General features: G+C 49.8%; 1 protein-coding gene and 1 long non-coding RNA gene across 2 annotated transcripts in view; one reads left to right on the top strand and one right to left on the bottom strand.

Moving 5' to 3' along the window:
- The window catches only part of LOC142590071 (uncharacterized), a 218,381-nt gene extending 214,944 nt beyond the window's left edge, over positions 1-3,437 (bottom strand). The window contains exon 1 of the long non-coding RNA XR_012830030.1: positions 3,338-3,437. This is a non-coding gene — a long non-coding RNA (uncharacterized LOC142590071). The remainder of the gene's footprint in view (positions 1-3,337) is intronic.
- Positions 1-27,361, top strand: part of LOC142590070 (uncharacterized) — an 87,949-nt gene that overhangs the window by 42,409 nt on the left and 18,179 nt on the right. The window contains exon 2 of the mRNA XM_075701914.1: positions 8,861-9,185. Within this exon, the coding sequence (XP_075558029.1) occupies positions 8,861-9,185 (325 nt within the window). The remainder of the gene's footprint in view (positions 1-8,860; positions 9,186-27,361) is intronic.

Genomic DNA, 27,361 nt, shown 5'->3' with positions numbered 1-27,361 from the left:
CTTCTACAACGCAGAGCGCCTCGCAGCGGCATGGAGAAGAACGTCCGAGGAGCTGGCTCGCCGGCGTCAACATCTCGTGGCGCCGCGTAGTGAGAGAGGAGAGCGATAAGCCGAAACGTCCCTTTGTCTTTTACGATCCGGGGGTGGTGGCACTCGAATAAGCACCACCGAGGCGGCGCGGTTCCGTCTCCGGTCCCGCGTTTCATTGCCAACTTAGTCGCCAGGGAAAGGGCGTTCGCGTTTCTTTTACAACCTGCGAGGAAGGGCGCGATTTGGGTTCTAGATTAGCCCACGGTCGGAAGGGATAGAGGTCCGCGGACAGGGACGGTCAGTGTCGTCTCTGTTTAGGCATGCGCATCCGTCTGAGCGCGTGCAAACGCGTGTGCATGCAAGTCGAAGATCGAAGTGGGGACGGACGTCATATAGCTATACTAAAGCGCCGTATGCAGACGATACGTGGACGAGCACTTTTGTGTTTTTGTTTCGGGATTTTGTATCTCGCGTTGCTGCGCGTTCTTATTTTTCTTTTTTTTTTTTGCAAATGGCACGAATGATTAGGATAGTGGCAGAAATAGATGGTGCCAGTCATTCATTCTCGCGAAAAAAAAAGAAGCATTCATATATATGTCGCAGGTCACCACAGGGTCAAAAGAGACATACTATTCGATTATATAAACACAACAAACACTAAGGGCACAAAATTGCAGATACAAAGAAAGTAACACGGCTTGACGCGTCCCGAACACTATAGGTATACTTGAAACAGAAAGTGTTACCAGAGAGGAAAATTCACGCTTATTGCTTGCTGCTTCAGTACGAAACAGAAATACAACATACACTCTTAAAAAAAGCTTGCACCCTTTCGTTCTTGTCTTGTCCCTCCACAGTACTAATCATCTGCATTGCTTGCGCTTCATTCTTGAAAACTCTGCGCTCGCTACTTTCCTGTCGAGAACGCTACGTAACTCCGATAACGCGCATGCCGTTCGTGACCTGGTAGCCGCAGGCGTGCAGCTTTAAAGGAAGGAAATGCGGGCAAGATTGACGACGATTGCATAGTGCTGTGGCACAATTATATAATTTGGAAAGATTGGATGCGCTTTGTAGACGATCACGAGGAAGAAGACGGGACAGTCGCAGACGGAACTTGCGCCTGTCCCGCCTGTCCGTACCTGTGTCACGCAGTGTTCAACAGATAACCCGCACAACGAAATCGGATAGCTGAGGGTTACACCGCGACAATTCGATATCATACCATGGGTAGAACAAAAAGAAAACGAGTTATGCAAAATGTTATTGAGAAGATAGGAAGAGAGCTGCATAAAAAAAAATGTGCATATGTTAAAGAAGAAGAAAATTCGGCAGACACACTTAAGACTGCTCACATGCGAAAGCATTATACCGTTTGCAGACCTCTGAACGTCAGGAACGCGCTCGTGCTATATGCCCATGACGTGGCGCCACGGGGTGCGGCCTAGTGCATACGTCTCTGGGCCCGGGACCGCGCAGCCAATGGCAAGGAGGTGGCGCCACGTGCTATATACCCATGACGTGGCTCCACCTCGTCGCGATTGGCTGCGCGGTCTCAGGCCCAAAGACGTATGCACTAGGCCGCACTTTTAGTCAGATATACGTTTATAAAATATTGGCACATGTTTTATTAAGTTCATAATTACTTCGTGTACGTAATTATGTCATACAAGGTGTTGGTCTATAACTAATCTTAGTATTAGTAGTAGCAAAACTAATAAAGTTAGTGTGGTGAACTAGTGGATCCATTAAAAGGGAATTGTCCACACTGACTGATCGGCGCAGAAAAAAAAATTACAAAATTACTTTTGGATAAGTTTGGAATTTGTTTCTTCCTAAGTAACCAGTAAGAAAATGGGCTGAGAATTTTATTGGCCTTCTTATAGGCTTCTTTTATTTATGATATATGCTCTTGTAAACGCATTTACGTCGTCTGCTTATATAGGCCACATTCTTCAACCGAGTAAGCACCACAACTTCAACTTCCTTCTTTTTTTCTGAGTGAATGAAGACGATGGAGTAATTTTATATTAATACAACTTAATAAAATAAAAATATTTAGTCCTGCCACGTTGCCGCGTTATTAGCACGATAATACATGGCAATCAATCCCGGTCTACAATATCCGAATTGATCTAAAGACAAGGCTCATTTCTCAGTCAAAACACTGTTTATAGCACGTTCCCCAATTTTTCATGTTAGCTGCGCCACCTACGGACCGTTACGAGAGCATAAGCGCTCAACCAGACTTCACTTCTTTCATTCCTTTCTTGTTGTTCCGCATTAGTACAAAATAAAAAAGAACTCCAACTTCTGCGACAGATTTGCCTTGAGCGCGATGATAGAAGCGCGTGACGGTCATTTCACGGTCCCGTGCACCCCTACCGTTTCGTGGCCATCGCAAGTAGCAGACGACTTCTTTCAAAACGAAGCCGTCGGTAAGTAGCAGACGAGTTTTTCCAGAAAGGTAGTCGTCTGCTTTTCGAGCCTCTGCAAAACACCCACCCCGCCTCCCATTTTGTCTCCCGCGCCCTTCCCGCCATTTCTTTATTCATCCTACCTCCGCTCCATTTTTCTTTAACCCTTTTGCGCGTAACCAAGGAAACCACGGCGTGACGAACGTGAGTGGCCCCCTTGTCGCGATGTCACCGGCTTGGTATCCTCCTTCCATACTAAACAGCACCAGAGTAGGCACTTCTTTAAATGCTTCTCGACGTCTCCAAAAGAAAAAAAGGAGAAAAAAAACATACAATAAAGTCGTACGGCATTTAACGCTTGACAAAAACGCTTACGCACGTCTGCTCGGAGAGCCAAGCGTGTCACGTGAGGCGTAGGAGCAGACGACAAGCGCCGCTTCGTCTGGGCGTGTCCTGTACGTCAACTGCTCGAAAACAGACGACTGCAGCGGCACTGGCCATCGGAGGCCGTTTAATAACAACTTTCACGCCAGCGAAGAAGGAGGTAGAGGAAAACCTGAGATGGGTTGTTTGCGTGGACGAGTTTGAAAGCGGAGAAAGTGAATCTTCTAGTGGCTTTTTCGTTTTTCGTTCTGCAGCTTCCGCTGTACGCCTGACTGTCTCTCGCTGTTCGTTTTCGAATGTCCATTGTGTTCAACGGATGCCCTGTCGCCTGCTTCCACCTTACACATAAGGCTTTGGTCCTGTTCGTTTTCGGCTTTTTTTCTTTCGTTTTTTCTTCCCCTAACGTTGCCGGTAGCCATTCAGCCATGAAAGTCACTCACTTTCGCGGAAATAGAGCTCTGAAAAAGAGACATCAGGCTTTCCGAGAATCGCAACACCTCTTTTACCTTCCCTCTTGAGAGCGTCACTACTTTCTTGCTCACTGGCTTCGGACCCACAGGCGCGGTCGTAGACCTGGACAACAGAGGCATTTGTTAGGCATCACGTTCCGTGCACTGAACCTAACCCACACTGGCTACACTTGACAGTGCGCCGACACTGTACTTACACACCACACCGATCAGTGCGTTAGCAGCCTGCTCAACACTAAGCCGTTTTAATGTAATTAGCCGTCTTTAATCTATCTATCTATCTATCTATCTATCTATCTATCTATCTATCTATCTATCTATCTATCTATCTATCTATCTATCTGCTTACGCCGACCCAGTGGCCCACGTCTTCTACAGCTTAGGCAACTATAGGTATTTGCTCGTGGTCGTGACGCCGTCGGGCAGTTCCACCGTCGTCATTCTATATCTTCGTGATCTCATTCTCGTCACGTCGTTGCCATCGCGCCTTCTACGTCGACCCAGGTACCCAAGTTATCTAACAGCTTTGGGCACTAGGCATGCACATGCTCGCGGTGCCTTCGTGGTCGTTGCATTGTCGTCCTTGCAGCTTCGTAATCCGACTCTCGTCGTGCCACCATCTCTACGCCATCGTCGTCATACATAGGCATCCATTCGTCGAGACACCGCCGCGGTGATGCCGTTGCAGTCTGTCTATCGTCATCGCTCCAACTGCGTGATCCGAGTCCCGTCATTGTGCCCTCGTCTTCATTGTGCCGTCGTCCTACAGTGGTTGTGCATTCGTTGTCATACCATCGCCATCATTACGTCGTGTTCGCTTCATCGTCGGCACTCTAACTACCTCGTCCAACTCTCTTAATGCCGCCGTCGTCACGCCCACCGTCGCCACACCATTGTCCTCATGCCCGTCCTTTTCACGCTGTCGTTTTACCATCACGACCACTTCAGTAACGTCGTCCCTTTGTCGTTGTGCCGTCGTCGGCGTACCGCCTTCGTCGTTCCATCGACGTCACTATACTTCTTCGTCGTCCTATCGTAATCGTGCGGTCGTCGTTCGGTCGCGACAATGCCACGTTTGTCACGCTATCGTCGTCATTGCTTCGTCGTCGCACGAGCGTCACGTATTCGTTTTCGTACCGCCTCCGCGATGCAGCCGCGGTCCTTCTGTCGCCGTCGTGCGGGCTTTGCGATACAGTCGTTGTCACGCCACTGTCGTTGCACACTCGCCATCCGATTGCCCTCGTACCGTCGTCGTGCAATCTGCATCATACTGTCGCAGTACAACGCGGACAGTATACAGGGAGACGTTCTTCAAGAACCGCAGGACCACTTGTTCAAAAACAAACAGGCCAGAAACACGTCTTCTTCATCCTCGCCGAATCTCATTGACCCACTAGACGAAGTCCGTTAATGTTGTAGTCTGTAGTCTGTCGTTGTAGTCTGCATAGAATACACGCGTCAGTACCATTGTTGTCACTCTAACTACGTCATCATCCGACTTTCATTATTGGGTCGTCGCCATACCGGTCCTCATCACGCTGTTAATTGTTTCGCCATTGTATTCGCTTGAGTAACGACATACGTCACCCCATTGTCGCCATACTGCTTCGTCGCTACAGTCGCCAACGCTTTTTGCTGGACTTGACGATTATATCTCGAAGAGGGCAGTCACCGCGAGATAGCGGTCTTGGAAGTTGGCGTCCGCTGTATATATTTCACCGACCCTGACGTCACTGCCACAGCTTCCTTCTGTGGTGTCCAAGTCTGCATTTGTTCAGACTATTAAATCGGCCAATTTGGCTGCCATCCTTCGCAAAATAAAAAGCCACACAGCGACGCCACAATGAGACCTTACGCGTGACCGTGCTGCACGCTAAATCCGCGCGCATACAAAACAAACATAGCTGGAACCTATCGCAGCTAAAGCCCCTTAAACTTCGTAAAGTACCGACACGCTTTGAAGAATGCCGCCTCCTCCTCGCGCGCTCTGGCCGAGGCCAACGCCGTGTCGCTATTGGCCTAATAGCATCACGTGAGCCCTCGCGCCGTGCATCACTGCCATTTTTGCTCGAGAAGCGTCTACGGAGTGGCGAGGAGCGCATGTTGGCGCCGTTGCTACGCTCGAGCAGTGTAGGCGGCGCCACGGTCGAGGAGGGAGCGTGAAAGAGAGGAGAAACGAGGAGGGGTGAAGGCGGAGGAGGAGAGTGTCACTACTTTACGAAGTTTAAGGGGTTTTAATCGCAGCTAGTGCGAGTTAAAAGATGCGACCACTGGCGCCGCCTGCCTCCTTGTGATTCGACCGCTCTAGATATGCGCGATTCGTACTATACATCCAGTAAAACCTTTTTTTTTCACTTATAGCCATAGTGGTTTAGTGGCTGTGATGTTCGCTGTGCGAGTTCGATTACCGGACTGAAATGCAGATGCAGTGCAATGCAAAACGGTTAGCGAATTCGTTAGGGCTCTCGGAACGATTTGAAACAAGCTTTCAGTACGCAAGAACCTGCTTCCTATAGGACGTTTGCCTTCGCTAATAATACGTCCAACATCGTGACTGGCTGAACCCTGCTCACGGACAATTCTGGCGTAAGAACTTTTCTTTTTGCGAGCTTGTATGGGCCTTCGTTATTAATATTCCCGCATATATTCCCTGCCGTTTCTTTCGTTATAGGTAAGATAGGGCAGGAACAGTTCTGGGCAGCAGTTTTTCTGTACCGAAGAATGTTCGAACCCAAGTCGTCGCACTTTAAGCGTTAGAAGGTGAATATAAACGTCTATTGCGGGGCATGACGTTAGCAGCACCAGCTCGTATATTTGTTACCCACGAAATTGGTACACATACATCAAGGTGTACGAAGCAGGGTTCGTTTATTGGGAAAGAACTGTTCGCAATAATCCTACCTAAGTCAAAAAATAAGAAATTATAAGAATTGTACTCAGCGAAGGAAAGTGTGGCAGTAAACACAACACACAAAGATGGACACACAAAATTGAACAGACTTCGCTTGCAAAAAACATGCAAGGCAATATATATATATATATATATATATATATATATATATATATATATATATATATATATATATATATATATATATACTTTGCATTACAGAAATTATTACAAGGAGGAGGCGGGGTTAGATTCTGCCACGTTGTCGAATCCCACCGTGCTGGCATTTTGAGCCAATCGGAGATGGCCTAGCCGCGCTCTGAGCCAATCACAGCTTACCATGCTGGCGAGAAAAATTGGCGCAAACGAAAAGCACAACCCGCACACGGGAAGAAAAGACAAAGACAAGCGCTGACAACCGACAGGATGGCGTCGAATTCGGCAGTATGGAGAAATTTGACAATATCCAGAACAGCGTGCACCCCCGTTTTTTTTTTTTTAATGAAGTGTGTAATATGGACCCCCCCCCCCCCCATAGATTGTATGAATTCGTTGCTACAAGGGCCCCAATATACCATCCACGTTTAAACGTGTTTAAGGTTTCAAAGCAGCGCGACGGTGAGCTCTGGTCACAGTAGACCTTCGCTCACCTTAGAGTGGTCGCTATACGGCGACAACTCTGAGTGGAGTGGAGAAACACGCAGGAGAGTGACACAAGTGAGCGAATGTACGAGGTATCGAGGTGGCTTTCTTTGGGGAGTTTACAGCATAAAATACCTCCCTCCGAGCTCCCCCCTCCCTGCACTTGGGAGAGGAAGAAAGAAAGAAGAAAAAAAAAGGAAGAGACGAACTCCTGAATCATTTCCGACGTGAGAATAGCGCGCGCAAAGGTCACGTGAACCCGCCGAAGCGTCCGTATTCGTCGTTTCCGGCCTCAGAAGGCACGGGCACCCCAAAGCCCGAGTTCGGCCCTCGAGATTCGCTGATCGCGTGACGATTTGTCTGCGAAGCGACGTTGTTTTGCTAGCCCTCCGAGCAGAAGAACCCCCCCCCCCCCCCACCCTGCAGGGGCCACCGACTGGAACTTCTGGTGGCATGCGTCCCTGCGTTACGCTTCGCAGTTCCATACAAGCCGAGATGGACGACGGGTACGCGGTGTGTTCACGCTTGGCCGCCGATGCAGCGTATGCTTGTGTTTACTCGAACAGCATATGCGAAGGGGTGAAACCAGCGCGGGAAATCGACCCGTGCTCCCCGTGTCACCTTCACAAAAAACTTTCTTCGGACCGTCTGTCAAAAAAAAAAAATGTGTAGGTGAAATCGAACCTCGTTATAACGAAGTCTTATCCTGCACAAAAAGACACCTTACTTATATCGGATATTCGCCGTAAGTCTACATTCGTGAATCGCTGATGTAGGCGAGAAGCGTTTTAGAGCTGCCTCGCTGTATTCGATAATTCGTTCCGTGTTCGTTATAACGAGGTTTCGCGGTATGTTTCTCTCTGTGAGGCCTGGAGATCTCTACAGACAGCGCATAGACTCGTGACTTTACACACTGCTTCTTTGTTGCACTAATTATATATATATATATATATATATAGCTGGCGGGCATTCGGTGTTGGCAGCAAAAAGTGGCACTCCCCGTATGTGTCCCACTATACCCCTAGAATTCTTCTTCTCGTTCAATCCGCCTGGGCCGTTTTTATCAAGGAGGGCATAACGTTGCCTTGTTGCCCACTTTGATGTCTTTAAAGGAATCAAAAGCAAGCTTTGCACACTGGTACACTATGTGTCAGCGGCATGAGCATGTTTTCGCGTGTATTCATTGTGCTTATTGGGCACCCTTTGTAATGAACAGTGTTGCGGAGTGACAACTCCGCAGTTGGAATGGATCCGGAATCGTTCCACGTTGTCAAACAACCGGAATGGAGGGGAGAATAAAATGATGGAGCCAGTCGGACAGATAAAGTTGGCATGGAATGGGAGCCTCAGATTCCGGAATGGAGTCGGAATTGAATGGACGCACAGTCGTGGAGCGTTAAATGTTAAATTTGAGCGAGGCTACGAAACGAGTAAATGTGCCAATTTCACTACAGGCTAATGGATTAGATTATGTGTAGGTTAGATCTGCACACATGCAGAGAAATTCTTGCCAAAACCAAAATTGAGGAAAGGCTTTCTTTAAAGAACAGTACATATTAGAGAGATTATAATAAAGTGCGTAACACTCATTGTAACGTTGCTGAAAGTTGGAGTTTACGTTTTTGGCGTCTATATAGGTACACAAGTGCAAATAGTAGACAAATATAGAAAAAAAAGCATTTTGTCTACTGGAACTGGAAGACTAACAGATCAGCCTAGCCACTCAATGTGCGGCTAGGCTACCCCTCCTCCCCCCCCCCCCCCCCCCCCGTGTTCAGAAATGCATTTTAACTTCAAGCCCGCGCTTGACTTGATTTAAACGACGCCTGTCGTGAACGCACCGAACGAAACGCAATGAGCGTCTTGGGCGCGTTCTCACCAGGCGTCGCCTATATCAAGTCGAGCATGGGCTTCAGGTTAAGATTCATTTCCTCTTAGAAGCTCGAAGCCGGACCTCTCGGCGCACAGCTATGACGTCGTCGTCCTCTCAAGTTGCTCCCGCCCTTTCGTTCGTTTGCTCCTTGCAGGTGCAAGCCCTCGCAGCTGTGGTCCCTGGGCCTGTTCCTCCTGCTAGTCCTGTGCGCCCACGGTGCCTCGGGCTTCCTCACCGGCAGGGGGGGTGGTGGCGGCGGCGGAGGCGGCGCGGGAGCCCTGGCCGCCTCGTCCTTCCTGCGCTCCCTGTGGAAGCGCGCCTCGATGCGGGCCTCGATGCGCAACTCGATGCGCGACTCGCCCATCTACTACGTCAGCACGTTCGTGCGCAATAAGTCGCCCGCGCAGCAGCAGGCGGCCGCGCTGTCGCCCCTCTTCAAGATACCCATCGAGTTCATGTCGAACGCGAGGCCGCTGGACGTGAGTGCATTGTTTTTTTTTTTGTTGTTGTTGTTGTTGTTTAGTTTAACTTCGTTTCGTCGTTTCCTCGTCAGATCGAGACGAAAGCTGGGACTAAGGGGAAAGAAAAAGAAAAGCTTCACAGAGGTCACGAAACCCTCGCAAACAGTTCGCACGGCATTCAGATATATACGAAGTGATGTGTCAGCAATAAAAACGGCACAGAAACAGTTTGACGGTTCGCGAAGCACCTAATCTCACGTGTCAACGCAAATGCATCCATACACGATGGCATGGACAACCTGGCACAACAGTAAAGTCTTAAGCTAGAACAAATGAATAATGGAATCACTCAGAGAATCAAAAATAAAATGTGTGTGTGTGTGTGTGTGTGTGTGTGTGTGTGTGTGTGTGTGTGTGTGTGTTTGTGTGTGTGTGTGTGTGTGTGTGTGTGTGTGTGTGTGTGTGTGTGTGTGAGAGAGAGAGAGAGAGATCATAACGAAGCCAAGGAAAGCATCGCGGAAATTGGCTGTGGTTGAAATTAAAATGTACAAAATAATTACGCACAAATAGACATAATTACACGTACATTGCCACATCTCACCCTTCTCTCGGTTTCACCCTCAGCTTTCACGCTCAGCTTTCACGGAATTGCGATCACGTGGTTCCTCTCATATCATCATCATCAGCCTATTTTATGTCCAGTGCAGTACGAAGGCCTCTCCCTGCGATCTCCAATTACCCCTGTCCTGCGCCAGCCGATTCCAGTTAGCGCCTGCGAATTTCTTAATTTCATCACCCCACCTAGTCTCCTGCCGTCCTCGAATGCGCTTCCCTTCTCTTGGCACCCATTCTGCAACCCTAATGGTACACTGGTTATCTAACCTACGCTTTACATGACCTGCCCAGCTCCATTTGTTTCTTTTAATGTCAATTAGCATATCGGCTATCCCCGTTTGCTCTCTGATTCACACAGCTATCTTCCTGTCTCTTAACGTTACGCCTATACATTCTTCGTTTTATCGCTCTTTGCGCGGTCCTTAACTTGTTTTCGAGCTTCTTTAGAATGCAGGTAGAATGTAAGTAGAATGCACTCATTGTACACCTTCCTTTTTAGTGAGAATGGTAAGCTTCCAGACAGGAGCTGACAATTTCTGTCGAATGCGCCCCAACCCATTTTTATTCGTCGGTAAATTTCCTTCCCATGATCAGGGTCCCCTGTAAGTAATTGACGTAGGTAAACGTACTCCTTCAAAGACTCTAGAGGTTAACTGGCCATCCTGAACTCTTGTTATCTTGCCCGGCTATTATCTTTGTCTTCTGCATATTAATCTTAATTCAACCCCACTCTTATACTCTCTCTGTTAAGGTCCTCAGCCTTTTGTTGTACCTCATCTCCAGTGTTGCTGAACAGGACAGTGTCAGCTGCAAATCGAAGGTTGCTGAGATATTCACCGCTGATCCTTACTCCTAAGCCTTCCCAGTTTAATAGCTTGAATACTTCTTCCAAGCACGCAGCGAATAGCATTGGAGAGATGTCTACTTGTCTTTCCCCTTTCTTTATAGGTATCTTCCTACTTTTTTTTTTGTGGAGAATTAAGGCAGATGTAGAATATCTGTACATAATTTCTAAGATATTTACGTAAGCGTCCTGTACTCCTTGATTACGTAATGCCTTTATGACTGCTGGTATATCTACTGAATCAAATGAATTTTCGTAATCTATGAAAGCCATATATAGAGACTGATTGTACTCTGCGGATTTCTCGATTACCTGATCGATGACATGGATGTGATCCATTGTAGAGTATCCCTTCGTGAAACCTGCCTGTTCCCTTGGTTGACTAAAGTACAGTGTTGCTCTTATTCTATTGGATATTATCTTGGTGAATATTTTATATAATACTGGAAGTAAGCCAATGGGTCTATAATTTTTCGATTCTTTAACGTCTCCCTTTTTGTGGATTATTATAATGTTGGCATTCTTGCAGTTTTCTGAGACTCTTGAAATCGACAGACAGTTAGTAGGAAGGGCCGCTAGTTCTTCAAGCATCATGTCTCCTCCATCTTTGATTAAATCGACTGGTAATCCATCTTTTCCTGCCGCGTTTCCCCGTTTCATGTCTTGCAAGGCCCTTCTAACTTCATCGCTAGTTATAGAAGGAGCCTCTGTAACCTGTTCATTACTACTTCGAATGGAGGTATCGCGGCTGCTTTGGGTGCTGTACAGGTCGGTATAGAATTCCTCCGATGCTTTTACTATATCTTCGAGATTGCTGGTGATATTACGCTGCTTATCTTTCCGTGCATACATCTTGGTTTGTCCGACGCCAAGTTTCCGTCTCACTAATTTCAGGCTGCGTCCACTTTATTTTTTTACTGCTTCCTCAGTCTTTCTCGCGTTATAATTTCGAATGTCCCTAATTTCCTCCTTGTCGATTAGTTTTGACAGTTCCGCGAATTCTATCTGATCTCTTGAGAGGGTACTATTCGTAGCGCAAGTATACATGGGAAGACGATAAGTCCGGGCAAAGTGCGAACATCTTGGTATCAATTAATGGCCACAACAACAGGGCCAAATTGTCTCGAGTGACTTTTCTTTGGGAGCAGCCGAAAAAATTGGCCCAGGCTCACCCTCTCTCCTGCTCCAAGGTCGATGGGCCTAAGCAGCACCGCGAACCGACGCGGAGCAAGGTAGAAACCAGTCCTGCACAGCAGGCTGCATTAGGCTTAAAACAGCTCAAACGAAAGCTTAGAGTAAGGGCACGTCAAGCTACGCTACAAGATGACGCTTCTGCGACAGCAAAACGCGATTATCCTTACCGCGACATGAGGCTTGGTAGGGAGCGCGCAAAAACAACATGACCACTGGCGACGCCTCGGGGACGTTCTCGCACCAGTTGACGTCAACACCCTCCAACGGCGTCTGTACTCGCGCATGGTTTAATTTCTTTCCGGTGAAGCATTATACGTTACAGTCTGAAGAAGCCAGAAACTCAACCTCTATACTGCGTTTCGAGAATCCTTCATGCGTCAAAAGGTAGCAAATGCGAGATAGTACAGTACTTTGAAATTCGTGAGGCCACGGTGACCTAGCTTGTACTAGAAGACTCACGGTGCTACCACCCACGCAATTCCGTTCTCAAAGTTGTATGTTTGACTGGCATGCGGGAATTCGCACATGGTGCATGTGACTCTCGCCGAATCTCCAAAGCGCGGGAGACAGCAGTCGACTGAAGTCCACTGTTTCACTGACCTTGATGACAACCCGTTGGATGAGCAATATTCCCTGGAAACGCTCGACGGGAGTGTGCAAATTCACTTTCCGAGCTGACAATTATTCTACAACTTCCACTGTGGTCTACCAGCCCTGCGAAAGCTATGTACCCGTAACACCTCGTCCCTACAGTAAGACGCTCGAAAGAGTTTGCATATCATGACCGTGGGCGCAAACAGCGGCACACAGCGCAAACAGCGGCGGTTGCGGAAGCTAATAGCGAATAATAATGCATCTTTTTATTGGGGGTCAGCGGTCCGCACTATTCATTCCCACAGCAGCGGCAATTTCGTCTGCTTACAGCCGAGGCAACAAAAAAGAGAGAAAGCAAATAGGAGGAGGAGGAGGAGAACGGAGCATCATGCAGGGCCATGGATGGGAAGCCCCGCGCCCAGCGCAACACACGTCCGGTCACTGGGTGCGTCGACATAGGCAGCCGTATGAGTCCCGAATGCCCGCTTTACCCAGTAAACTGCTGGCTTTGTTATTTCGCCTTTATTGCAGAGCCCCGTGCGAACATCCGCCTGTCCGTCCGAGTCAGTCCCTGAGGCCTGGAACTCGTTAGCGCCGTCGCCGGCACCTTACACAGGGCGCGGGAGTCGGTGATCATCACGTCGCCTGCTCCGCATGGGCCGAACTTCTTCGCGTCGTCTGCTATATGGCACGTCTGCTTTAGCGCGCCGTCTGCCGCTGCCGCGGCCCGTCGTCTGCTGGCAAAATCGTCTGCTGCCGACGCACCCCCATGTTCAGTTCCAACTCCTCGCTCGCCGCCGCCGCCCTGAAACCCGCCTTCCCTGTGTTTAAGAGAGCTGGCACGCTCTTCTCGCCGAAGTATGCCCACCTTCTATCGGCGCGGTCAAGGCTACTGCTGTGCGCACAGGAAACCTCGAGGCGATTCAGCAGACGTTCTTCGTCTGCTCTTGCGTTTGTTTCGTTTCCGCTTTCCTGTTTGGTTCGTTCCGTCAGAGACTTGCTGGCGGGACCAGACGACGTATGCTAGAGATGAGCAAGATTTCTATTTTTTCGAATGACAGTAAGGAAAGTTCCGTTCTAAACAAAGGGCGTTCCTTTCCATATTCCTCGATGATGAGGCTGCTGACAGCTCGTCCCAAGTGATGTCATCGCCGGTATCGCTTCCTTTACAGCGATCTTTATAATCCTAATAAGGAAAGCCAACGGTCCGCAGTCCCGCCTTTAAGTGTCTACTTTTGGCAGCCGTTTCAATCGTCTAAAGGTTATTCCAGCGGGCGCGCCAAATCGACACCTCTCGGATAACAGAGGGCTTGCATGCATTGACCTATGACGTCACGCAAAAAGACTGGAGTACGTGAGCGAACATTCTTTTTTAATATTATTGTCATCGGACGACGTCACCGTCAGAAAGTGGAGTAAACAGAAACAGCTCCTTCATAAAACACTGATATGATGGCTTCATGATTAAATATATGTAACGTGCGCTGTGAACGGCGTTCAAGCAGCTGCATCCATAAGGTTTATAAAATACGCATAACAAGCAACAATTAACGTACTAAATGAGCCACACGCTTACACTATCGTCTGCAGCACAGCGTAGCGGGGTCCTGGAAGCTGATTTGTTTTATTTTTGACGCGCAACTAGCGCGATATAAGGCGAGCGAAAATTTTGTCGCTGGACAAACACATCAACTTTCCCCATGCCTGTCATTCAACCTGGCGCAAAAGAGCCTAGAAGAAAGAAGGCTACAACTACCGACAGCTTTTGAGACCACACTGGTGGCGACCCGGTGCAGCGAAATTAACCCTCCGCGAAACCGGGCCTATTGCATCATCGCATGCATTTACCATACAGCCTCTCGCTTCTTAAACAGCCGAAATGCCGGTGCACGTAACACCACGGCCCCATCAAGGTGAGCGTCGGCACACATTTCTGCTCGCTTTTTTTTTTAATCTTTTCTTTTCGCGAACGCAATTCCCAGCAGGCCAGCAATTCGTGGCTCGCGTTCCGCTTCGCTTCCGCCGATGCGATGCCGGCCGTTGGCGGCACGGAATAAACATCGCCCTCGCCATAAAGACGGCGCCAGTTCGGAATCTCCGGAGCTTGCATTGCAGGGCAGGCGTATATCGAGTCTGCCGGCAAAGCCTTCGCAGGAAAACAATAATATAACGAGGAAATAGACTTCCGTCGATTCCTCCAGATCTGAAACTCATTTTACTGCGACAGCAGCGGGCTGTCACTGCCTTTAAGTGTCTACTTTTGGCAGCCGTTTCAATCGTCTAAAGGTCATTCCAGCGGGCGCCGGCGGACACAGCCACATCTTCTCAAGAACGACTTCTTCTTTGCAATGAGCGGCATGACGTCGCGCTCGTCGGCAGCAGTGCTGCCTTGCTGTGGCTGTCCAAACTTCTTCCACACTATCCCGCTGTAATTTTGGTGTTCCACTATACACCGCCATGTTTGGGCGCGCACGCATCGATCGCTCCGGGGTTTTCCACAAGATGGCGCCGAAACCCGGGAGCGAATCAAGGACCTTCGCGGAGACGCGAGAAAGAAGCAAGCCGGAAGAGCGGTGCCGATGTACCAGCGTGGCGATTTAGTGGGAACAACGAAAGTGTAGACGACGACAGCGAGGAGCAAGAAGTTCCCGCAGTGGCTTCCGAAATGCGTGCACAGGCGTCACCGATCTCGGAGTCTGTGTGACGTAGGTACAACACCGCGCACAAATTACCACGGCACCGAATGTTTCGGCGGGGGTCACGTGGTTGGTGACACGGAGTTCCCCACTAAAATCACACAAGAGAAAGAAAGGCAGCTCTGGCACCGAGATCGTTTGGCTACAACGTAATAATGAACTTGAACTCGTCTGGCCTTCATGTTTGTGACTTCGGACGTTCTTGCGGCTTTGTTTACAGCTGTTTACTTCCCTTTATTGGCCCAAATTTCGAAGCGATTCTATCTTTTTCTGAACGCGGGAGGCGATAGAATCTGCACACATACATTAAAATAGTTAACAGAAAGAAATGTGTCAGTGACTTTTGTACAGAGACAGTACGTGGCAGCTTTCATATCCAAAAAGAACGAGTCTTTAAGAAAGCAAGTTCTTTCTACGAAAATTCTATAGACAACCTATCGCGCATCTAAATTGACTTGTGCAGTGAAAGACGTTAAGTAATTGTCAGAAAGGAAATAGCAGTCATAAAGTGTGTTTTTTTTTTTTTTTTTGCTTCAGCAACATACCATTCGACCCGAGGGGTGTCAGGAATTGTGTGATTACGCCAATAAAATATTTTTTACTGTAATTAACTAGATATATATTGTTTGTTACTTCAGCGCACATTTAATTGCAAGAATAGCGCCGGTGAGTTCTCGACGGGCCTTTACTTAGCACAGGAATCATGCTACTACAGCGCCCTGTTTCGCAATTTCCGTCCCCAAAATGTCACGGAAATGCATTGCTATAACAGGCGTCATTTTCCCGCGAAGCCTACCATCCCAGAAACATTGAACTAAAGTTAACCAATCACACCAGTTCCGAAGCCCCGATTCACAACACCTGGTTTGCTCGGGTACCTTGCCTGGGGAGGTTAATTGAAAGCACACCACAAGTGGGCGGCTATAGCTTGCTTAAATGGCGCCTACTTAAATGACGTCACCTGCTAAAGTGGCGCGCTTTAAATGGCTAATCTGACTGAAAAAAGAGATGTTTCGGCGAGAACTTCCATTTATGTGGCCTTGTTGTTTTTAATTGGTTTTGTTGTCCATGGGTGACGCTGAGTATCTGAGTACCTCCAAGCTAAGGCAAACGACACTACCTTGGTTCTGTCCAGCTACGTGGCATTTGCATATTTTGAAACCTTGGTGCATGATAATTCGGACGCCCTGTACATACACAGTTGCCGAGAGGCGTCCCCTTTCTTGAAATAAAAGTTTATTCATTCAGTCATTCACTCCATAGATAGATAGATAGATAGATAGATAGATAGATAGATAGATAGATAGATAGATAGATAGATAGATAGATAGATAGATAACGGAAGCTTCCCAACTGGTATGATTCAAGAGCTCCTCATGAAACGAGATGTCGTCTGCTGGCTCGTACCGCAGCAGACGTCACGGCGCGCTTTCAAACGCGTCCGCCGCGCATTTCCGGCGCTGGCGGCGTGACGCACGTACGGGCGCACGCCGCCTGCTTCTGCCGCTCCGCGCTAAAGTAAGGCACAGCTTCCTAACCGGCGACCCCGCCGCTGGCCGACAGACCCGGTCTTCACGTCCGGGGAGGGCGAGCACAAGTGGGCGTGGGTAATGAGCGGCCTTCGACGCGTGCGCCCATGATATAGCAGCGTCGCGATTCCGGGCAGCAGTGCAGCAGCAGCAGCAGCAGATCGTCGACGCATAAGCTTCCTCTCCATACGATACGGGGGCGCGGCCAGTCGTCGCCTCCGGGTGTGCGCGTTGTCTGTGTGCCTGTGGCCCGTTCGTGTGTATCTGTGCGCGCATGCGCACACGTGCTTCGAGAGTGCGTGCGATTTATCTGCATAGTGTGCAAGTGCTTACATCTGTGCGTGCGATTCTATGACTGTGCGAGTGCATTCGTGCGTATATTAAATGCCTGTGCACGTCTGTGCTCATGGCCTCGTAGCCGTCCGTCTGTCTGTCTATGCGCGCATCTGTGTGTATGCGTGCGACCGCTCTAACAACGTCGTTCGACCCTCGTGGAGGTGCAATTGTACATAACGCGTGCGTGTGAGCCCACCGTATTTCCGCGTGTGTTATCCGCGGCGTACATGAGTCATGAGAAGCGATGCGCAGTGTCTCATATAGCGCTGTACGCGCCGAGGCCCACAGGCCTTACCCCGAACCGGAATGCATGGAAACGCTGTGTAGGTCTATTTTTTTATGCATAGGATGTGGGTAATGTGCCGTGAGGCGTTTATTCGAGTCCACCTTGAGCAACCACACGGATGGGACGGGAGATTACGCCCTTAATTAATGACCAGGTTGACTAAGGTTCCGACGAACGGCCTGCAGCGGGACCGGTGTCGGCTGGATTTGGAAGAGAATCTGTCGCTATTAGTCGCCTATATAGTGACAAGTTTATAGTGTTCGTTATACAGTCAAATACTTCCCTCTACGCCAACATTCGTACCGTTAAGTATAAACCCCATGCAAGCGATCTTGCACGTGACAGCGACAAGCGACGCGATGGAGATGGCTGTCGCGTTCGCTCGTCGCCTACAAGTCGTACCCCATGCGAGCGATGACTTCGAGCGACGTGTTGCCGGTATTAGGGCAGCAATATAGGCGCTGAAACTAGCGTGACGCGTGCTTTGTTAACTTAAGTTGATGTGTTTTACTGTAAAACGCAGCATGAAATATTTCCGAAAGTATTGCAGTAGGTTCTCATCCTTGCAGGTATAAAAATTCAATCGTTTGCTCGTTCCGTGCGACAATTGGCAGTACTTGAGTTATGTACATCCAGTTCCGGCTTCGCGCTATTGGTTAGTCGCTCATAGCACTTTCGGGCGACGAGCGACGGATTCTAGATTTGCAGAACCGAGCGATCGCGCGACAAGACCTAGCGATCTGTTAACGCGTCGGCCCGATCCGTCGCTGTCGCGCACAAAATCGCGCTCATGCGGCTTAGCCTTTAACACGATCACCATCGGCCTAAACCACCGGCATCATCCTCGGCCTCAGCGCTCTGCTGGACGGAGACTTGTGGCGGAAATATTCATTTACCGCTGCTCAGTGCCAACAGGTGGCGCGCTACTCCGGACATTACCGAATTCCGCCCCGTTGGCGAAATCGCCACACTGGAATTTCGAGCCAATCACGGAAGCCGTAGCAGCCCCGCGAGCCAATCCGAACTGACCAGATGACGAAGTCAACAATACGGCGGAATTCGCATTGTAGAATAACTACCAAAGTCTCATTCCCCCTTCACACACACACACACACACACACACACACACACACACACACACACACACACACACACACACACACACACACACACACACACACACACACACACACACACACACACACACACACACACACACACACACACACCTCTACCGGCGAGTTTCGTAATACCACCACTTGGTGTCGCCTTCGACGACATTTGGCACCGTCATCTAGCACGCACCATCACTGCCACCTAGCATAGTGACGGTGACAGGTGTCACTGTCGCCTGTCAAATCGTCACCTATAGCAGGCTAGGTGACTTTGTCCCCGCCCTATTTCAACTTGGATTCCAATAAATAATAACAATCATCATCATCTCTTCCCTTGGCATCCGTTCTCCTAATAAACCGCCGGCAATCTTCTTATTTCACGCATCGCGTGAACCTGCCCAAACTGTGTGCCTTCTTGTCCCCGCCAAGGCGATCGTCTATTGTCCGAAGCACAATGGGTGCTGCTTCCTCTCGATTTCTTAACGTTATACTTACGTCTGTCGTTTTTCACTTTCACGACTGGATTTTCTCTCTTTTTCTCATGAAGCTTCCTACAAAATTTACTGGGGGGAACTATGGCGCTAGTGCCCGCGGAAGCTGCAGCCGGCGTGGCAATGATGCGCGGAACACATATTGGCCTTAAACGACGTCCTTTTGTCCTCAAATGGCTTTGTGGTTTTGCATATTGGTCATCTTCAGCGAAACATACCGTTATAAATGGAACAAGTCGCAATGATTACGCGTGTAGCTAGGGAATATTGCCTTGGTGTGCTTAGAAACTTGGAACGATATTAGCGTAATAGACAATGTCACGGGCACTTTTGAAGTCACAAGCACGAAAATCAGACAAATTCATGTAATGACCATAATTTCCATTGTAGCGGAACATGGGTGGATGGATGGATGTTATGAACGTCCCCTCTGAACCGGGGCAGTGGGTGGCGCCGCCAACCACAGCACCAGAGATCCCGCTATATTTTGTGGAAACTGTGTGGTCTTTCGCCTAGTTATGATGACTGTCATCAAAAGCGGCCGAACAAGGTAAGTAAATGGCTTCCGGCCGGAGCCAACGTTTCGACCAGGGGACTACTTTTCGTCGAGGCAAAAACGTCTTGTAGTCGACTTGCCTCCGCCCTAACGAGGACAAGTGCCCTTGTCGAAACGTTGGCTATACACAGGCAGAAGGCTTCCCTTGATCGGACATTCCTTGTCACCACGGCTTCATTTCACTGTGACACCATTTGCCTAGCTGTCGTCGTAATATGCAAAGACGTCTTGTAGTCGACTTGCCTCCGCCCTAACGAAGACAAGTGCCCTTGTCGAAACGTTGGCTATACACAGGCAGAATGCTTCCCTTGATCGGACATTCCTTGTCACCACGGCTTCATTTCATTGTGACACCCTTTGCCTAGCTGTCGTCGTAATATCCAAAGACGTCTTGTAGTCGACTTGCCTCCGCCTTAACGAAGACAAGCGCCCTTGTCGAAACGTTGGCTATACACAGGCAGATGGCTTCCCTTGATCGGACATTCCGTCACCACGGCTTCATTTCACTGTGACACCATTTGCCTAGCTGTCGTCGTAATATGCAAAGACGTCTTGTAGTCGACTTGCCTCCGCCCTTACGAAGACAAGTGCCCTTGTCGAAACGTTGGCTATACACAGGCAGAAGGCTTCCCTTGATCGGACATTTTTGTCACCACGGCTTCATTTCACTGTGACACCCTTTGCCTAGCTGTCGTCGTAATAATATGCCTGACGTCAACTGCTACCCTGCACGGCGAATGGTTGTGATCGCGTGCATGTTTTCTGTGTCTTCACTTTCTTGAAGCTGGCCGGAAACCCAGAGCCCATGTGTACCGCTACCACGCCTCCGATACAAGGTAACCCCAACGTTTTCCTCCCGTTCTTGCACTACTATGGTGTTAGGCTGCCGAGCACGAGGTCGCGGGATCGAATCCCCGCCACGGCGGCCGCATTTCGATGGGGGCGAAATGCGAAAACGCCCGTGTACTTAGATTTAGGTGCGCGTATAAAGAACCCCAGGTGATCGAAATTTCCGGAGTCCTCCACTACGGCGTGCCTCGTAATCAGAAAGTGGTTTTGGGCACGTAAAACTCCACAACTTCTTTTTTTCTTGCACTAAAGCGCGCTTTTGCAAGGTTAAGCCCGTTTCGAAAGTGCAACGTTGTGTGCGTCAAGACGAGGCTGTACGTTCGCGCACGGTCTTACGCATTCGGCTTTCTTAGATCGCCGCACTCCTCGTTCGGGTGAGGGAGAGCGTGTGCACGTGATCTATAGAGGTGGGCCGACCGAGCAGACCTAGATCGAGGCAAACGTGGAAGCCGCGTTTGAATACGAAACAGGGGCGCTCGCGCTCAAAGTACGAAGGTGCGGCGCGCGGCGGCCACGGCAATAACACTCTAAATAGAGACAAGCCCGGTGGCCGATCGCTGCCGGAGGCTGTGGAGGGGTAACTGGATGACCGACTGCTGAACGTAGCAGTTATTTTCTTCGTTTCTCTTGCTTTTCTTTCTTTCTTCTTTCTTTCTTTTATTTTTGTGCCGTACGGGACACCGGATCAAGAAGCAGTTCCCGTGTACGTACGAAAGCTCTTGGACGGCCGGGACGCTAATGGCAGCGTCGAACCATTTGTTATATACGGCGTTTTCTCTTTCTTTTTTTTTTTGTCTACACTGTGCCAATTTCTCTTAAAATCGGAGCGAATAAATCACAGGAACATTTCGCTTACCATATTTGTATCCATGTCGGCGGTTGAGATAGATGCACGGAATATCTGCGCGTAATCGGCAACGCTGCCCTAAGACCCGAACTCTTTTTTTTCTTTCGCTATCGCAATTCCTCTCAGGCGTGGCTTTGTGTGGAGAGCCGTGGAGCCAGTCCGAGTTTCATCCAGGGAACGGACCATCTGGTGTTCCCTTTAGATTAGCCTCAAAGCTCCAAGCACGCTACAACATAGCACATTCCCTTTGGGCATTTTCAAAGTTAACTCGAAGGCGATTGCACAACATTATACACTATTAAGCAAAATCACGCACATTTGTCGCACAACGATAATCGTCGTCTGTCTTGTGCGAATTTCCTTTCTTTACCGCGGCGAGCCCGGTATACTTCCAAGTCACGAACGGCATGCCCGTTATCAGCATGACAGGGCATTCTCGACAGGAAAGTAGCGAGCGCAGCGTTTTCGAGGAAGGAAACGCGAGAAAAGACAGATGACGATTACTGTTGTGTGGCAGATATGCACCCCAAAGGGTGTACTACATTCGCTTAAGAGTGTGTAGTCATCCCACCTGCTATATGGATATGAAGTCGCGTGCTTGCGGAACAGTATATATGGAAGCGCTTTCATCATATTTTTGCCACCACCTTTCGAGAAAATTGGCACTAGTTCCACCAAACGTCGCTTTGTCGACACAGACGACGAAAAGTAATTTTGAGGCGCCGGTCTAGAATACCGGAACATGGCACCAAACCACAAATATGCGGCATCAACATGCTAGACCGGCCAACCTTAAAAGTTTAGAAATGCTGCAGTCGAAGCGCCCCCCCCCCCAAAAAAAAACAATATATACTAAATATTGGTGCATAATACTAAAGTTGTTTTGATATAGCCGGGATATTAATTGCGCGTATAAGAGAAAAAAAAAGTTACAGACTTCGTTCTCTACGCTGTGAAATAATTTACACTCTCATTCCTTTCTAAGCATGCAAATTATTTTACAGTTGAGGCGTACTGTGAGCAGACAAACTGATGTAAGGAGGCAGGCAGAATTATCTGCGCCGCATGCAGACAAACGGAAATGGCCACACGAACGTTTCGTGAAATATTCACAGAACGGAGGCCGAAATTTCAGCTGCATGGTTCTACGAGAGAATGACTGTGTTGCTGGTAGATCGGAATAAGTGAGCGCTTCCGAAAATTAGCCTCCGAAATATCGGTGAGGCACGAGTGTATTTGCATTCTTTTGTTAGCGAGTTTTGCCCCAAAACTGGCCACGAACGAAAAAAGAACAAAAGAAAATCCGTAAATGTATTGGGTGTCCAGTACGACGATATAAGCAAGCTCTATAAACCTGGGGGGGGGGGGGGGGGGGGCGTCTTCACTATAAAATTTTAAGAGTTGGCATGTATGCGCGGTTTTGGCGACTCTCAAGATGATGTTACACATTCAGCCTGCGTGTTTGAGCAAATAGTTGTTTTCATCGTAAGAAGCGGGTGATCAGTAGGTTACTTCGTACCACGTTCGCGTAGATGGGTATTGGCATCCACATACGTTCACGGGTGTAACAGTGGCATCTAGTCGGATGCTGCTATGTATGTGCTGCAAGAGGAGTCCGGAAACGACTGGACACATCGTATCATGGAACGCCAAGACATTGAGACGCCCATAGGGAGTGTCAACCTTCCAGAAGCGTTGGGGATTTAAAGAAGGTGGAAAGGTTAACTGGCCAGCCGTCGAGATACGTGAGAGGCGATCGGAGTATTGGTGGAAGAAAAGCAGGGAAAATGTTTACAGAACCGGAGTCATTGCGAGCGTAGGTAACAGCACAATGTATAGTGACAGAGGTTTAAAATACGACAGTCGAGATAGACAACACGACAATGTGGCACACGTACGCGGCGATCATCTCAAGGATCTGGTTGGCGTTGGCAACGACAGAAGCGCATACGGGCGACTGTGGCCTTAACGTTCCTTCAACGCAACCGAGTCGTCAAGCGCTGTAATCCAGTCGGGCAGTTCAGGCAGCGCCATCTATGTACACTCGTCTGTACTCAACAACAGACTTTCTAAGAAATTTTTCAAGCACTCAGCCTGTATATACAACGACATCGGCATGTCTAACCTGCGCGCACGTTTTTCCACAAGCTTTGGAGGCGAGGGAGCGTAATTTAAATCCAGATGCTTCGGCAACGATACGCTGAACTCGTTTTGGAAATGGCACTGTGTTTCAGCCAGAACCGGCAGTAAAAAAGGACAAAAGAAATCACCGCCCAATCGCTGCTCACAGATGGTTAACCAACGACCCCGGTGTTTATCACTGGTTTAATCCCGGCGGTTCATTAAACGACGGCTTGGTAGGCTGCCGGATCCTCAGTAAGCAGTTGCTGCTTGAGCTCGGCTGCACGAGCCTGTTCTTTTGCCCGGGCTGCAGCATCGGCAGGGCGTAGACGAGCTCGTTCCCGCGGTTCGGCCCGCGGTGTTGCTGATCGAAAGCTGCCTGCTCCTCAGGAGTACGTGTGACGCGTGGCCTATACCCATTCCGGAGCCGCAGAGAAACTGCTGCGCGCGCGCGCTCGGCTGCGACGGAGAGCAACGACGTTACTATTGGCGCAGCCAATCGCGCGCCCCTCCACCTTTCTCCTTTTTTCTCGCGCATGCGCTTAGAGTTGCGCTGGAGGAGTTTTCGGCGTACAGGCGACGGACGCACGAATCGGCTAGCCAATTACAGCTTCGCTGTAAAAACAAAAAAGAAACAGATTGTGGCCTAATGGTTAGAGCATCCGACAGCTGTGATGGACGACAAAGGTTCTACATCCCGCCATCGGCCACGTAATCCAAACCTTTTTTTAAATGTATGAGCTATTCGGCTAGGCAGCAGCCCCCAGCAGCATCGTCCACGGTCACGAAAACCCGCGAGGATACCGCAGAAGAATGCTCCGCTTCGAAGCAGTTTCCACCGAGAAAGTTCACGCTATCGACCCGACCTTAGGTGACAACCTCTATGGGATATGAACGTGCATACGTCAATCGCACGAATACAACTCGACGCTATCGCCAAAGGCAACCAAATATACGCGTGTTCGACCGGTTACCTCGTTCGAGGCGGACAGATTGGAGAACTAAACAAGCCGCGCGCACGGTCAATACGTATACGTGAGCGATTTGCAATCCATGCACAGTCAGTGTATTTTGCGCGTGTACACCGTTGTCACGGTCCACTCGCAAGAAAGCGCAGCCCATCGACTCGTATCGCGAATCAGAACAGAGACGTTATAACGACAAGGAGTTTCTGTGGAAACAAAATTATAAAAAAAGAAAAGAAAGAAACGAAGCTATCGAGAGCTCTCTGCGTTTCCCGTCTTCGGGTATGGTCCGCGCGTGTGTGTGAGCAACTCCGGGGTCCTCTCCTTTCGCGAACGAAAAAGAAACCTATACAGTCGCACTGTGGAACCGGTTCGCGCACATTCTGGATAATCTCGGCGCAAAGGCGCCGACGCGGCCTTCTCCGGGCGTGTGCGCACGTAACCCACGCCGACAAGCATAGCCGTGGGCCGATTTAAGCAGTGCGCAGTTTATATCGCTGATGCCGGGACGAACAGAGCTGGACGCCGTTAGGTCGTCGTCGCATACTGCAATCGGACAGAGTCAACAAGGTTGGCGGGGGGTCGAAGAGCTCGCAAGATCAGCGAGAGGGTCACGGGCGTCGTCGTCGGAGGGCACGGGTGTACCGAATTTTTCGGAACTTGGTCCGCTGCAGTGTACAGCGAAACCATATCCCAAAAGAATGCATAATATGCCACATGGCATTGATGGAGTGCGCAACGTGGCTTGTAACAAAGTGCGCGCGGTGTGTGCAAATGAAGTTTTCGGCGGAGTTGGCTTTGCGGCTTCGCCTTCGCTAATCGAGCCAGAGAACGGGACGTATATGTGTACGAAAGACGACGCAAGGATAGCGCTCTATAGCAACTGAAACATATTTACCGAGGAGAACGGAGTAACTTCAACTTGACGGCAATAAGCAACGCAGAGGAAGTAATTTAGGCGTACTATGTAGTAAGGGAAGCGGATGCTTGTGTAATTAGCCCTCGTACCGTTTTGTCAAGATAAGGAATACAATGCCGCTAACGCGCCATGATCTCGAAGCTGCAGTGGTTTGGTTCTTGGTAGAATGTCTTCCTGTTGCTTTAATTGCACGTACGCTTACCATGTGCAAACAAAATTGTGTATGTAAACATATATATCATACTTCTTTCACCTCCCGAAACACCACTTTGGCTCTATTGATAGAAGCTTGTAGTAACAGACGCCATCTTACAGTTCCGGCACACCGCGGGTTCACTATAGCGTGCACCTAAATGCCACTAAACGGGCTTTCCTTCCTGCATTTCGCGATACTTGGATACTTGGACTCGCTGGCGCCGCATAACTCGCTTTACAGCTCTGAAAACACGCAAGACGAACACGCAGGGGGTACGCGTTGCCTCAGAGATCGGACCGGTGAATTTGAGCGCCGTCGCAATCTCGGAGGCCACGTGGTATACGGCCCGTTGCCACGCGGTGTGCGGCGCCCTCGGCCCGTTCGTCCTGCCTTCTCTCTTTCTTTTTTCTTTCTTTTTTTTTTTCGCGCAGTGCCACTGGATTCCGCCTTCCAGCTTCCATTGGAATGCCGTCGCGCGCCGTTGTCGGATTATCGAACCCGCGACCTCGTCGCGGCGGCCCTAGCTCGCCTGCCTCTCCAAGTGCGCCTTCGGGAAAACGAGGGTAGATCGACAGCGATGCGTAGTCGACGACGGGCACACAAATCGCGTCGTTCGAGAAAGCCACGTTTCGCGGCACGGACTCGCGAGCGGGGGACAACAACGTCCCTAAAAACGCGGTATACGCGAAAGCGCACACGTTCGCGCACGAGTCGCCGTACGTACTCTCGTATATCTCGCAACAGTGCGCGGTGTCAACCGACCCCACTGGGCGGAGGACAGGGACGCGTATGCATACGTACGTATAATTCAGTCGGGAAGCTTCTGCGAGTCTCAGTGGCGACGATGTTGCGAGATTGCTTTATCCGCGCGGGGGGGGGGGGGGGGAGGAAGAAAGACATAGAACTTCCCGGTGTCTCAAGCCCTTTGGGTACACACCCGCCGGTCCTGGTCATCCGGGTACGCGCACGCATACGCAGCGCGGTCATCGCCTACCGTCGCTATGATAACTGACCTTCCCCCGCTATAGCGTCGTACAGTCGAACTATGCGTATGCGTGTGTGCCCCCCTCTCCGGGAGAGAAGGGAAGATAGAGCTCTTCTTAATGATATCTCTCTCAGGAGGGGGCACCCGTCGACCACATCTGGTAATTAAGCGCAGTCACGGGTGCACGGCTGATGCTTCGCGGAGGCTCGCTGCAGCTCGTACGCGCTCCTATCCATGGCCATACCGCGCGGGTTGAACGCGGCCGGGTCGCGGGAGCGACGCAACGAAGTGACGACTCTCTTTCAGCGTCATTACGCGCACTTCGTTTCGGAGAGAGCGACGACGCGTTCGCACATCACCGCGGCGCCGTCGTTGCGTAATGCCGGGACCCTCTGGAACGAATGAGACGCGCGCGGTGCGTTGAGTGATACGGCGCTGTTGTCTCGAGATTCGCCCGCGGGGGGAAAAGGATCCGTCGAGACGGATCCCGGGGTACGTACAGACTCTAATCGTCGCACGCGCATACGCGCCTGTCATGGTCGGCGTGGCGGTGCTCCATCCTATAACATCCGCTTGCGGGCGAGTCGCCTCTCGGGAGTATGATTGCCAGCGCGAGGTCGAGATTGCCCCGGCGTCCCGGTCCTATAGCTTTCTCCCTCGTCGTAGTGGATCACTTAATTTGCATTGCCTTGCCCCCTCGCCAGTCGGCGCTGACGTCGGCCCGAGCTATAGAGTGGAGATACGATGCGACCCTATAGCCGCTACGGGGTAAAGAAGACTCTATACAGGCACCGCGACGGCGCAGGCGCAGTGGTCATGTTATAATATGCTCCTATCGATAACCAGGAGGATGTCTTGAAGGGGCGGTGTCCGCAGGCTGGAAGTAAAATAAGCTGTTCGGCATGCATAGTCGAGATTAAGAAAAGGAAGTTGAGTTTAGCGAGTCGTCTGATGGCGTGGAACTGTTTATACGATGGTCCGTTATATTAGTGTTGAGCGGTTGTCGAGAGATAACGGGAAGGCAGTAAGGGATGCCAGAGGATTAGAAAACCTGGG

This window comes from Dermacentor variabilis, chromosome 8, assembly GCF_050947875.1.
Source record: "Dermacentor variabilis isolate Ectoservices chromosome 8, ASM5094787v1, whole genome shotgun sequence".
Taxonomy (NCBI): domain Eukaryota; kingdom Metazoa; phylum Arthropoda; class Arachnida; order Ixodida; family Ixodidae; genus Dermacentor; species Dermacentor variabilis.
Note: the sequence above shows the minus strand (reverse complement) of the source record. Positions and strands in the feature narration are given on the sequence as shown.